The 14,816-nt window shown below is 41.9% G+C and overlaps 1 protein-coding gene across 1 annotated transcript in view; it reads right to left on the bottom strand.

Annotated features, from left to right (window-relative positions):
• Window positions 1–5,916, bottom strand: part of ATXN10 (ataxin 10) — a 34,732-nt gene extending 28,816 nt beyond the window's left edge. The window contains exons 1-3 of the mRNA XM_053462713.1: window positions 5,769–5,916; window positions 2,192–2,374; window positions 480–562 (exon numbers count right to left, since the gene is read on the bottom strand). Of these exons, the coding sequence (XP_053318688.1) occupies window positions 480–562; window positions 2,192–2,374; window positions 5,769–5,905 (403 nt within the window). The 5' untranslated portion in view covers window positions 5,906–5,916. The remainder of the gene's footprint in view (window positions 1–479; window positions 563–2,191; window positions 2,375–5,768) is intronic.
• Between the last annotated feature and the right edge of the window lie 8,900 nt (window positions 5,917–14,816).

The raw sequence follows: 14,816 nt of genomic DNA, 5'->3' as shown, positions 1-14,816 counted from the left end.
CCTCTAATAGCAATTACCGACATGGAAGAAAAAGCTCTCTTTTACACCCATATCAAACAAAGTTGTTTTTTTGGGGGGGTGAGAAGTTGGGCGCTTAATTTGGGTAACGTAACTTACAGAGTTACCTACACTGTTGATTTTTGTCAGGTCGTTGTTCCACTAAGAATTCAGATTAAAATAATAACCTAAAGAAATTAAACCGTTAAAGGGGGGAAAAAAATCTATCATTCCCAGACAGCGAACAGAAGCGATGAATATGCTAGAAAAAAACAAAAATCAAACAAATCTGCATGGATTTTGGATCGGCCATTAGAAAAGTAAATCTGATGGCACAAAAATATTGAAATATATCAAAAAAAGATGATAAAAATAGTTTATTTTAGCGCAATTTGTATCAATATAACAGCAGATGTCCTTTTAAAAAAAGGAAGCCCCATAAAAACAAAAGAAATTTGGGGAAAAACGTAAAATAATCTTACCAACGAGCCCAGGTTCTTGTATATCGTCGTACGAGCTGAAGCTCTTGATGAGGCCAACGGATTCTTCGATTAAGCCCACATTTCTATTGCAAAGAAATTACAGTTTCAGAGCATTTGAAGTTTAAAAGTATTTTTTTGACTATTTGCAATTACAAAGAAACATTCATTGAAAAAAGATCTTAAGTAGAAACAACCATTCTCGCGGTTCGTGCAGCTTTTGTTTGCTTGGTTTTTGGTATTTTTGAGTAGTACAAAATAAATAGCATCTCCTGCTGTACTTCTCATTAACCTGCGTGTGGCGCGTTTAATATTTGCTCTACGCTACAGCTCAAAAGTTTGGGGTCACTCAGAATTATTATAATTATTTATTTTTAAGAAAAGCTAATTTTGTACATTTTAATAACATGAAATGGATCAGAAATCCAGGTTAAGACGGGGTTAATGGTGTGAATGACTATTGTAGCTGGAAACGGCTGATTTTTTATGTAATATCTTCATAGGCGTACAGAGGCCCTTTATCACTCCCATCACTCCTGTGTTCCAATGGCCCTTTATCACTCCCATCACTCCTGTGTTCCAATGGCCCTTTATCACTCCCATCACTCCTGTGTTCCAATGGCTCTTTATCACTCCCATCACTCCTGTGTTCCAATGACCCTTTATCACTCCCATCACTCCTGGGTTCCAATGACCCTTTATCCTTTATCACTCCCATCACTCCTGGGTTCCAATGACACGTTGTATTCGCTGATCCAAGTTTCAGTTTAAAAGGATGATTGATTGTTAGAAACCGTTTTGCAATTATGTTACAGCCAGAAATGTCCTTGTTTTCAATAAAAATAGCTAAATGACCCCAAGCTTTTGAACAGTAGTGTGTCTTTAACATCACAAAGTTTCAGAATTAACAATATAACCACCCACTTAATTAACGCAATGTTTCACGCCAGTTTTTCAGGATCAATGTTTAAAGATACTCTACTAATGTATTTCAAATTCTATATTTCATTTACTCCTGACTTTCTCATATTTATTTCTTCCCTACCAACGTGTTCGCCCGACATTGTTACACGATAGGGCGGGTGAATCATCTAAAACAATCATTATTTTCTTTATACCCGGTTACTGAACCGGCGGCTTCGCCCCGGTCAGTTCGTTCAGCGTTAAACAGCCACAATTGGGTGGTGGAGGCGGCTGAAACGATGTTATCTCCGGGCGCCGTTTCCTGAAGGTCGCCGTTGCCAGAGGCTCCCGATCCCATAGACACATCTGCTAAACAGCTCCCTAAGCTTTGCGGTAACATCATGCAAGGGTTCTCTGTCTAATTAAAGGGAAAGTCTTCAGCCCCACACAGAGAAGCCACACTAACATCCAGCTATTTTCTGGAGGACGCTACGTGCCAAAGCATTGGGGCAGAAACATCTGCTTACTCCGCACTTTTGTCGCGATACGATGTTTCTGTATAAATGAACCTGTAAGAACGGATTACATAGGACGGTAAAGAATACAAACATTATTCAAGTCACGTGACGCGTTGGCTGGGTCTAGAACGGGCCATTTCTTCTGCCAAGTGGCCAGGGTCAGCCAATGCGGCGGACATCAACCTGTGATGTCATACGCGCAAGAACGCCTGCATCATCACCAGTCAAAAAATATTAACTAGTGGCCCATTAAAAACCAGAAAACAACCCATTATTAAGGATTTTGTGCCTTACCTGATCGCGTCCTGATTCTGAGAGCACCGGACGCAAGAATTTCTCAAGCATCGGAAACATTCGGCCACCAGGAGAAACGAGTTCTCCAGCGCGTCGGCCCCGACCTCTGCCGTGTCGATCCGGTGCGAAGCTCTCGACAGCGTCGCCAAAATCACTTTGAATACACCGTCTTCTGCGAGTTCTCTGGAAAACAGTAAAAAAGTGTGATAAAACATAGCGATTTTTTCAGCCTGGTGGATGAAAATATGTTGTTATGAAAAGATTATTAACAATGCTATATATATACATACATACATACATGCATTTATACATATACACACACGCACACATACACAACCACACATACACACCCAAATATAGGGAGAAAACAAAACCTGTCCCAATAATTCTATTACTCAAGCAGCATATGGAGCCGCTTAGGCCGTATTTATAGAAAGGAGGCTATAAAAATATTTGGGGGTATTTTTAGTAGAAGGAAAAGAAGGGTTATTTTTTCACCTGAGGCATGAGCTCACAATGCCACACTTTGGAAGCTCTTTTGCGGGGCGTTCTGCTGAAACACTCCGATGGAGGAATTAGTGGTCAGCCGCTACTAGCGCCACAACACACAACTATTTCGAATTAGCAAAGCAGAAGGGAAAAAGTACCCAGCTAAGTATATAAAAATAAGGAGCAGCTACTGCGCCGAGCTTCCGTTTTCCCCTGAGTGATAAAAACTGCCAATCTTGGAGCTCCTTGGGCAAAAATGTACATTTTTTCCCCACTTTTTGCTGAATTCAAAAGAATTCGTTCCCTCCGCTGAGGGATCATGGGAAACGGAGAGGAATTTACATTTTGGTAGATAAAAGCGATAAAAAAATAAATTAAAAAAAGTTTATTTTAAGGCGGAAATAGTTTTCAGGGCTGGATCCGTTATGGAGGATCCCAGAAGCGAGTCTCTCTAGAAAAAAAGAATAATAATTTAGGACTCTATAAACTAAAGAGAAACGGGTTATTTGAGCAATAACCCCGCGGGGCGCCACGTTTCACGGAGTTGATATTATTGCTTTATAAAGCCCGGTTATAAGCCACAAGCTTCGTGGATACGATGCTAGTCCTTTACGTGGAGCCACAACGCAAAACATAATAGGATCTTGCAGAAAATCCCTAGAAAAAATAAAATTATATATATATATATATAAAACACTCCCCTCTGACCCCAAAAGCAGGACAGTCCTGCAAAAACCAGGACTGTTGGGAGGTATGAGACTTTTTTCTAATTGAAAAGTGCATAGGTTGGCTCATCGGATTCATGTCTATACACCTCGTCTGAACCCCCAGATATTTGCCTCCAGTGGATGCCCGAAGAAACGCATCTCCTGCGCAGAACTTCCCCCTGGCGGATATCCGCCGGCGACCGGCTCCGGCAGATCGGCAGGGATCTAACAAGAATCCATGAGCACTGGGGGATTTCAATGGGAAACCTTCCTCGCCGAGTTAGGCTGCAGATCGTACCTTTAATTACTTTTTTAAGGATTTGACGCACCAGTAATTCCTGGGGCAAAATGCTGTCAATGCATAAATAATATAGATATATACACACACACACACACACACACACACACACACACACACACACACACAATACAGGGGAGAAAGGAAGATACAAAGTATCCGGATGTAATTAACCCCGTAGGAGTTAAACATTAAGTCACTGCATTGCATACACAAAAGGTCTTTGGGGTTAAGAGACTAATTTCGGTGAGCAATTTGGTGTTTTTTCTCCCCTCCAGCTCTGGTTTACCGCATGGGAGCGGCCGTCTCCCGACACACAGATGCACCGTATGTAACGGCTTGGTCGTGGCCAGCCGTACAAATACAAGTAAATTGGCAAACGAGCGCGGCAGATGTCAGGAAACGCGAAACAATCGCAAGATACTTATTAAGGGAAACGGATAAGGTCAGGACAAGCTGAGCAACCACATGTTCTGAACAGAGCATCCCACGGACAGAATCCCAGAAAATAATAGAAATATATTACAAATATATATATTTAAGCCTAAACACTCTAATCCATGAGGTCAGTAGAACCTTTTTTTATTATTGTTATTATATTTTAAGCCAATCTAATTGAGTGTGAGTGATCTTCAAACTCTCACGTTCACAAAGAGAAGCGAGTTATACCATAATATAAGAAACATTTATCAGCTCCCCAAACTATACAAAGAGGGACTCAGGATTTTAATTTCACCGATACAGAGCGCGTTGTCCCATAAAATATACATTATATAGATATTCATTACAGTGCAAACTTTTGGGGTCACTCAGCTGTTTTCATGGAAAACAAAGACATTTCTGGCCGTAACATAATTACAAAAAGGGTTTCTAACCATCAATTAGCCTTTTAAACTTAAACTTGGATCAATGAACGCAACGTGCCATTGGAACACTGGAGTGATGGGAGTGATAAAGGGCCATTGGGACACGGGAGTGATGGGAGTGATAAAGGGCCATTGGAACACAGGAGTGATGGGAGTGATAAAGGGCCATTGGAACACTGGAGAGATGGGAGTGATAAAGGGCCATTGGGACACGGGAGTGATGGGAGTGATAAAGGGCCATTGGAACACGGGAGTGATGGGAGTGATAAAGGGCCATTGGAACACAGGAGTGATGGGAGTGATAAAGGGCCATTGGAACACAGGAGTGATGGGAGTGATAAAGGGCCATTGGAACACAGGAGTGATGGGAGTGATAAAGGGCCATTGGAACACAGGAGTGATGGGAGTGATAAAGGGCCATTGGAACACAGGAGTGATGGGAGTGATAAAGGGCCACTGGAACACAGGAGTGATGGGAGTGATAAAGGGCCACTGGAACACAGGAGTGATGGGAGTGATAAAGGGCCATTGGAACACAGGGAGTGATGGGAGTGATAAAGGGCCATTGGAACACAGGGAGTGATGGGAGTGATAAAGGGTCTCTGTATGAAGATATTTTATTCTGCGCTGGACATCTGATTCCTTTCATGTTATTTTAATGAAAGCTCTTATAATATATATATATATACACACGTAAACATACAACAAAGCAAGAGATCAGCGCGCACTCAGTAACCAATATTAAGAATTAGACAGAACTCGTCGAAATTGGGGAACTCGTAGTGTGACAGAATCCCTAATATTTAGGCTTTTAAATGCTATTAGCTGAGTGTGCATGGATTTCTTTGCTTTCTTGTATGTAAATATTCTATACTTACTTCTATATAAGATATTTTAGGGTGAGCTTTTCTTTCGACATTTTTTTGCATACATATATATATATACATATATATATATATATATATATATACACATACATACACACACACACACACATTACATCATATATTTATATATATGCTATCGATTAAATATTGTATTCTAGTCATAGACACAAGCTTTGCTACAATGTTTAAAAAGACATCTACTGATTAGACTAGTGCATTGGTTGCCATGGCAATAACACCACTGCATCACACCGTAGTCTGTGGCACTTCCTGCTGTAAAACACATCACTGTTACTATATTAATATGAGGCGGTGTGAGATCGGTCTCACCGGCACGCCGGGTCCCTGAACATGTCGGTGAGTCGCTGGAGCAGCTCCAGCCCCGGATCCCCCCGGTCCCAGCCCTCCTGCAGCCATGTCTCCAGCTCCGCACACACAGAGGCGAGCCGCTCCGTGGGCGCCGCCATCTTGAAGGGGGAGAGCCCGTCTATACTGCTACTATGGTAACGGAACGGAACGACAGGAAGTCGCTGAGGTGTGGTGGCATTGGCCAGGATTTGACAGCTGCCAGATTCTGATTGGTTTAAAGTCCCATCCGTTTTTCAGTCAGCGAGCACATGGCTTGTGTTTATGGTGATGGTGGGGGTGTCAGAGGGGTATCTTTTGGGGGTCTTATTGTCCTTCCCCCATGATGCTGGGAGACTGGCACAGGAAATGGGGGCAATTGGCAGACAGAAGCCAAAATACATAATCAGGGTTGGCAACCAGCTGTAATTTTAATGGCGGACTGGAAAAAATATAAAAATTTGAATTTGTGTTCATTTTATTATCTTCTGCAATGAGGAACCAATAACCCTAATCTGAGGTGGACTCCGTCTGTGACCCCATAACCAGAATCAGCGGGCGGATGAAGTAATTTAATCACCGTGACTTTTTCTTATCACAAGGGAAATATCCATTTTAATCATTCGCTGGTGGTTATGTGGGGGTTTTTTTCTGGCAGTATTGTGGAATTTGGACTGAAACTTTAATCAGAGTCAGCGATGAACGGCAGACAAGCACACAGGTGAGGCGCACTTTTTTTTCGATGCTCACTTAAAGCTGGAATATTAACGCAGGGGCTAAAAACTGGTTTCGGAAAACCATGTATCGGCACACCGTTTCATTTGTGAATGGGCTCGTCGGAGAACCTTATGGAAAAGCGGAACAGCCTCCCAGCAGAGGTGGTAGAGGGTAATACAGTGAGGGGATTAAACATGCATGGGGTAGACATACGGCTCCTGAATCTAAGACGAGACCAACGACTGATTAAGGTTTGAGTCTTTACAGCAGGAGAAACGGGCGACTAGACGGGGGCCGAATGGGGCCAATCTGCCAGAAAAGTCTGCGTTGGTACAGTCCTGGTTTGACGCTCGGCACCACTGATTGGATGCTTGAAGCAGCCAATTAGTGCCAGGAAAGCTTTCTACGCATGTACTCCGGGGGTCTCGGAACGCTTGCTGAGCCAGTGCTGGATCTGACCGCTGGTAAGTATAGCGCATGGCACGACACGTGTTTGGCTGAACTCATCTACACGCCAGACAGCTGGAAGGGGGGAAGAGAGGCAAATGTATGTGGCGGGGGGTTCCGTAGAATGCATTTGCAAGGGGGACGCCATGAAAATTTAAAGGGATCTCTCATCACTTAGCCCTCAGATGCATTAAAGTGACGGCTGGAATGTCCCTTTACAACATGTTAAAGCTCTTAATAGTTCTTGATATGCTGGGGGGGGCATTGGCCATTAGAAGAGTTTGAAAGTATGAGGCCCTTCAAAATGACGCCCCAAGGTGTTTCGAAATGTAATTCTGACCCGAAAAAAAAAAAAACGAAGCCTCAAAGCGATGGGATTTCCACCCCGCCGATTTATCTTTCAACTCATCTCACCTTTAAAGTAAGAACAAAACCCCCCGACCGTTTAAGATATTTAGTAAAGTGCAATTAATCATTAAGAATCCGCGCAGACTCGGGAATACTGACGGTCGGGTAGCTGTGAGTGATGGGGCTCCGGGCTCTTTCTGTAGGAATCACACGCTTGTCAGTTATCCGGTACTCTTTGGTTCCGTGTGCTTTAAGTCATTTTACACGGCAGGTGTTGAATTTCCATTTTTTTTTAATCTTTTGCTTGGGTGGGTGCCACGGTTTCATGTTACTGTATCGATTAGTATACAGTAAAGGCCGTATCAAGGCCATTTGGAGGTAAAACCATTATAAATTCCATCGCTTCGGGGCTCCTGGTCATACTTTAGAGCCGTGTAGCAAAACCTTCTCAGAGATATGAAGAAGGTTTTAGCTTAGTTATGGCAATAAAACAACCAAACTGGGCTACTAAAATACATTTATGGAACGTAAAGAGTCAGCTTCCCCCCTAACATCAGCTCCGATAACCAGGTCTCCTGGAGCGTGTCTGCAAAAGGGGGCGGGGCTCCGTGCGCACTCTGCGTACACGGCAGCGAGACATTGAGAGAGTGAATGAGTGTGAGAGAGTGAATGAGCGAAATCCCTCCAAATCTTTCCAAACCCAAACAAAATTAATTATCTGAAAACAAACAGAACGAAATATTTGGCATTTTTGGGCCATTTGCACAAGTCTATGACTTCCTACCAACCAACCCCAGCACTGGCTCCTGCTAGAGCTCCATGGGGTTTAACGTGACCCCCCGCGCACATCCTCAGAAAAAGCTGACGCTACATACAATGCATCTTACGGAGCTTTCCCCTAAATACACAAATACACCGCCCTCAAAATAATAAAAGGGACTCTTAGTGAATCTCCCTTTTTATAAAATAATATTCATGGCCGCACAGGGGCAACGACTGGCCTGTCCCATTTAAAGAGCCGGCATACCTTTCAGTAACATTAATGCATTATATCGGAACTTGTACAAGATAACAGGTGTGCGCCGTCAGCGTAATGTTCCAAAAATGCTCTCGAACGCTTACATTTTTCCGGTTTGGGGGGAATTCTAGAGCATTTTTCGAGATCAAAGAAATAAAATGAAAATTACTGTGATGGTGACATCTAGTGGGCGACTTTAGCATTACAGCCGTTTCAATACAATTCACACACCTAGTACCACAACGCTACATTTATTTATATAGCGCCACCAGATTCCGTAGCGCTGCTACTAAAGGGGACAGTGAAATTTGACAACATTAAAATTGACAAAATTTACTGTAATATAAATACACGTTAAGAAATAAGGAGGAGAGGGCCCTGCTTTTGCGAGTTTACAATCAAATTTGTCTTTACTGTCTTTTTTGTTTTTTGAATGGTATTCATGTTGTCGTTAAGCCCCCTTAATGTTGAACGGGGGGTCCCATTAGTCTATAAAAAATGTATATAAAATAAATGGATAAATTGAACTGAATTTATTTAAAAAATATATATGAATATAATTCTTTTCAAAATAGATTCTTTGATTTCACATCAAAGTAACGCTGTAGCATTTAAAGCCCGGTCAGTTAACCAACCTGAGTAGGATTTACTTGCAGATCAATGGATAAAAATGTCATATGGCGGAGAAAGCTTTTATTGTTTGTCCACCTCCTCCAGATCTGAAAAAGGAATCCAATTCCTGAACTCTCTTCCAACTCCCATAGACGAGAAGAAAAGAAAAAAAACATGCATTTTTAATTGAAATGTGAAGGCGTGCAACAAGTCTGGCTAATCGTATCTCTGAAGGGATGCTTTGTCCGTCATGTTTAGTATCGCTTTTCAAAGGATTTTGTTACCGTGATGAGTTTTAGGAAGATGGCTGATATAACATAGATTGTCTGGAGATGCAACGATCTAGACGCATGGCATGCGACTCGACACCGAGATTGCATCAGGCTGGACGGGTCTGTCTGCCCAAAGACCCCGACGGTAACTTCTAAGCAAAAGTAACTTTTTGTGGCGAGCGGAAGAGATGGCGAAGCATTCATTTACTCGTATTCCGCTGATAATATGTAACTATACGCTTTCTTTTGAGCAAATATGTTACGTTGTAACGTTTTAAGAGCACCAGCGCTGGCCCGGGGAAGGCAGGGCGGCTCTGGCACTTTAAGGCCAATGGCCGTAAACTACGTTTGTATACTTGCGCGGCTTGTAGCCTCTGCTCCAGAGGCAGATCGGGGAAGTATGAGGCGCTATCGGTATTTGCCTGGCGTGACAGATTGCCCGGGTGGACCTATAGAGCGCCAGCAGATTATGTACCGACATTACGATAGGGAAGAGTGAAAATTGACATAAAAAATATTAAAAATTAACAATAATATTAACGCGTTAAGACCGACTGGTACAGAAGGAGAAGAAGGTTCTGATCTTATGATCTACGATCTATTAGGGGGAATGAGACATTGGGAGAGGGGCTGCTTGGGTGAGGATGATTTGATTGTGGAGATGCCGGCGTCCAGAGATCTCCAAGCTGGGGAGGACTGATGGCTTCTTCGGTATGCAGGCTGGAGATATTATAGATTGTAAGCTTCTCTGAACAGTTTTTAATGAGCATTTGAATTCAGAATAAGTAGGAAAGAGTCCGCAGGTTCGGAAATTCTGGATATCTGTATATTTCTGTATAATAAACCCCAGACTGGACAATTGTTTATTGAAACCAATAGACTCGCCAGGACTCTTTCCCTGGCTGATAATACAAAATCTCACGACATTCAATATATTAAGTGATCTCAGCCCAAACCGCCGTGTCCTGGCCAAATCTTACATTATACAGGTGGCCTTCTTATATATTTAAAATTTATTATTTTTATTATTATATTTAGTATTATTATTTAGTGTTAAAAAAGAGTACATTTGCATTTTCTTTGTATTTTTTTATTCACCTGATTTATGATGTTATCGCATCTGTTTGGAAACCTTTAATTAATATTTATATGAACCACCTGCAAAAACTAAAATTGGCCTGGAACCTGTGTATTTATATACACTTACATTTTCCCCAAAGATTTAATTTACTAATAACATTTTTATTAATTTTTTTTGGTGTTAGCAGCCAAATATTTCATGTTTTTGCATTCTTTCGATGTACATTGTGATTTATTATCTAAAAAAACAAATTCAAGCAGGATTGCATTATTTATAACTCACCTAAACGGCATTTAAATTTGCAGTAATTATGTATGGATTTTTTATACATATTCTACAAGTTGCTGCTAAATTTAGATGGTAACAGAAAGTATTTTTGAAATGTTATTTTTGGGAATAAAAATCCAAATCGGCTTGAATTATTTTTTTTTTTCCATGTAAATCATATTTTGTAGCAGGAACGGGTGGCTTTTGCCTTTGGGGAATTTGTCGGAATTGTCGGGATGATTTCGGTCTTGTTAGGAGACCGGCCCGTACATGCTTTATGGAAGCTAATTACGAGTGGAAAGAATGCGTGTCAGGAACTGTCAACGTTATAGAATGATAAGGATATGAGGCAAGCCGTTAGACTGTGCTGGGCTTGGATCCGGGAGGCTCCCACTGCGCTTATTTTGAGGTCTCGATAAACTTGCCAACCAGCATGGACTGAAATTCTGGAAGCGTTTCATCTCTATACAGTAATAATTCCGGTGGTCGGTTACAGGGACGGACGGGGTATTAAAAATAAACCCCGGTGCTTTAAGGCCAGCAGCCGTCTGCTGGATACATGCACACGCTGTGCTCTGTACCAACTGGTGGCCACGCAAGCAACAATAAGCAGCATAGCTGCCAACAGTCCGGAATTTGTTGGAACTCTATGAACTGTGGTTTCCTTGGTTGACATGATGGCAGCACTTTTTGGATGGCATGGTGTTGGAAAGTGTTGGGTATGACATCAGCAACATTATAGGATGGTGCGAAGGTGTGATGTCACCAGAGCCGACCATCGTCTCAGGAGTCCTTGTCCAAGATTTATATTCCAATCTACCTTATTTTTTCCGCCTCTCCCCGGGTTTTAAGAACTGGCTGCACCATGACGAAAGTGTAGATCACGCCGCCATTATTGGGGGGATTCATACTTTTTCATGAAGCTGATTGATCATTTCCCTGCCGATGAGAAAACCCCAACAAGATTCAGCGTCATGGCAGCATGTGGAAGGCATCGTGATCCACGAGAGTGTGAAGAGGGTTCCTGGAGATCAAGGAGGGGAAGAGAGGTCGGGGATTCATGTAGGTTGATCCCTAAAACATTTTAAAAAAAAAAGCATTCCTATTTTTTTCCCTTTACTCATTTAAGTAATCTTTCCGTAATACAATTCTCATAATTGAACGTGCCCTTTCCACCCGCTCATGGTGGCCTTGCTGCTCGAAAGCTCCCAAGCTTAGTGGTAATGGACTTAAACGCCTTTAACGAGGGAGCAATTCTCCCAAAAAAAGAAGATTATTGCGGACAAAGGAAAAAGGGCTTCTAATACCCCAAAGGGCAGATAAATTGCTAAATTGTCATTTTTTTTTCCAGCAATATTTTGAAGAAATTGCATAAGCTGCACATCTGTCAGTCACATTAATGGCGGTTATTGATGGTTTGTGGGGTAATTAGCCAGGCTGGATGACAGTAATTCTTCTACAAAAACGGTCAAAAAATCCAGAAGTCATATTTTGATCGAGTAACCAAAGTTTTTAAATTGTATTTAGAATAAACTAAGCGATGAACCTTGATGCCAAAGGGACCGATGGACATTTAAATATCAATTGATTGCGCTCGTTAAGGTATTAAGTTACTTTGTTTAAGTTTCAATCTTTACATTTAAGGGGGTTTATTAGTCATAGGTTTGGGTACAAAAGAGGAAAGCGTTTGAGGTATAGCGTCGGAGGGGCAGGAATTTGGTAAATTGATCCAGGGCTGGCACATCCATAAAGTCAAACTCTCTAAATGAGCAGCTTTTAATGCCACGTCAAGACACCCCGACCGGGGTAAGTAGAAACCGCTATTACCAAGAACTTGACCCAGTGGAATTTCCGCCCCAGTCTGTATTGAGAAGAAGGCTTTATATACTGAAGATGAGGCTTTAGACAATGATGGCGGCTGCTGTGCCCCCCCCTTACCGTTTAATTAACTTATATGCTAAGACCGCCATACGCTTTAAATATTGGATGGCATACCCTTTAAACCATCGATACGGCTGATCAAACATGGAGATTTCTAAAAGAAAACCTCATTTATTTAACTTATTTATGCGAAAAAAAATCTAACTTGACTTACATCACCCTTTTCTGGATCCGTCGCCGTTTACCAAATTACCGTTGATTGTCGAGTCCGACCCAAACTATAAACCACAAACCTGCACTGCCCTTAATAAATGTAATTTCACTTCTAATAAAACTCTATCTCATAATAACGGCAATTTAGTCTGGATCCCAAATACCGTACCCCGCCGCCAGCCACAAAAAAAAAAAAGCGTCAAATTTGGCTGTCAAACAGGGGTACGGCCGAGAAACCTCAGCGGTTTTAAGAATGTTCCCTCCGAGCGACGCCGGTGAAAACGATCTGCGCACGGACAATTTTAACGCAGACAGCGTGAAACCGGAGGACGAGAAAACCATTAACATTCCTGCTCTGTTTACCCTGCGAAATGCGGCAACTCTGTTATTTTTTAAGCTTCTTTCATGGTTTCAATAGATCGCGTAGAACTTTCGCTATATGTGTTACGGAACAACGGTTCTAGAAGCTTTAACTCTTTCAGCAAAGTGTTCGGAGCCTTGAATGTGTCCACATCTGGAATTTTACCGAGTGATGGCCTCTGAAATGTTTTAATTGTTTCTTCAAGTGCTCCACGTGCTTGTTCTCTGGAGTCACGTTTGAAGACCCTTCTATTGTCCTGGGTTTTGGTCAATGTCAGAAACTTCCCTAGTCTACACGTTGACCAAGAACATACGGTCGCCTTACTAAAGTGTGGAAGAAAGTTGGGGATGTTCTTTATTCTAGAAACTTTCTCAGCGGCCACCGTGTTTTGTCTTCTGGTCTTCAAGGCATCATCTCATCGTGTTTTATGTGGGACCATCCGATGGCTGCGTTTTGGTGGATCTCCATCCTTGACTTCAATGGCTGTCAGAACTCTTCTTCTGGAGCCTGGAGCCTTTATTTATCTATTGGATTTACTGGGGAACTCGCCCTTCCTGGTACAGTTAAGCTCCTGGGCTCTCTTGGAGTGTGCAGATTCCTCATTCTATTTATTCAGAAGTCTTCTTCTGTGGCGGGAAGGTCACCGCATGGCCGGCAAGCAGACAGGAACTAAACTGATCGTGGCTGAAAGAAAGCCAAAAGCCGCCATTGTTGGAAAGCTGTGGGTTCCCTGTTTTCACCTAATCCTGAAATGTCGAGATCTATGGTGTGAACTCATGTTGTTGGCTTCATTGACAAATATTTTCCCATGCTGGGGCTCTCTAACCCTGTTGTTATTACGAAAGGTCAGTCATTATGAGCTTCTGTTTATCCAGCAGATCATGAAGCTGAAATAACCAAGGCCAGTCCCGACCACCAGTAAAAATGTCCTCTACCTAACCAAAAAAAAAAAAATAATAATTATATATATATATATATATATATATATATATATATATATATATATATATATATATATTCTTTTTGTTGTTGAGAATTGAAATTGAGACGATAACATTTTTAAATCTAGAAATAGAATGTTTACGTGGTTTTCTTTACAAGAAAAGGGTTCCAGTGATTGACTTTGCGGAATTCAACACAAGAAGTTCTCATAGATCCATAAAGATAAGAACGTAACGCTAACATAACTATAAGATCATGAGCTGCCACATAAAAGCTAATTGTTAACGTCGTAGCCACCATTACAAGGAGTGGAGCGAAAAGCACCCGTCGGTAACATCGAGAGCAGTAGAGGCCTTGGGTCACCATGGTTTGTTTTGACCTGCTTGCTCAGATTGGGTTAGATTTAGGTATTTATAAAAAGGAGGGCAAAATAAAGTCCGGGACTGGCTATTGTCCTCCTAACCCTCTTGCTGGCATTTAATTTTATGAGTATATCCCGTCAAAATCCCTACCAGATCAGAGCAGGGCTCTGCAGCAGGTAAACGATGACCAGTAAGCCAGCCATAATATGAATGGTCATGATCATCGGAAGATGGGGGTCCGTTCAAAATCCAGCCCTACCTGCCAAAAAGAATCAATTTGGCTTTCTAAGAATCTTAGTTTAAACAAAAATGATACAATATCTTGGTTTCTTCTATAAAAACCACTTTTTTGGGGGTCGGGGGGGATTTTTAGCCCTTAATGATAGACAATTAGCATGTAAACTTAGAGTCTCGGATCGGGATTCCTTTCTAGGTCAGCAAACCAAAGGGTTTCTAGATCTGCTTCAAGGTCACAGAGCCCCACTAATAATTAGACCTAGAAAGACATCATT

Source organism: Spea bombifrons, chromosome 4 (genome assembly GCF_027358695.1).
Source record: "Spea bombifrons isolate aSpeBom1 chromosome 4, aSpeBom1.2.pri, whole genome shotgun sequence".
Classification (NCBI taxonomy): Eukaryota; Metazoa; Chordata; class Amphibia; order Anura; family Pelobatidae; genus Spea; species Spea bombifrons.
This window is presented reverse-complemented; position numbering and strand designations above follow the sequence as displayed.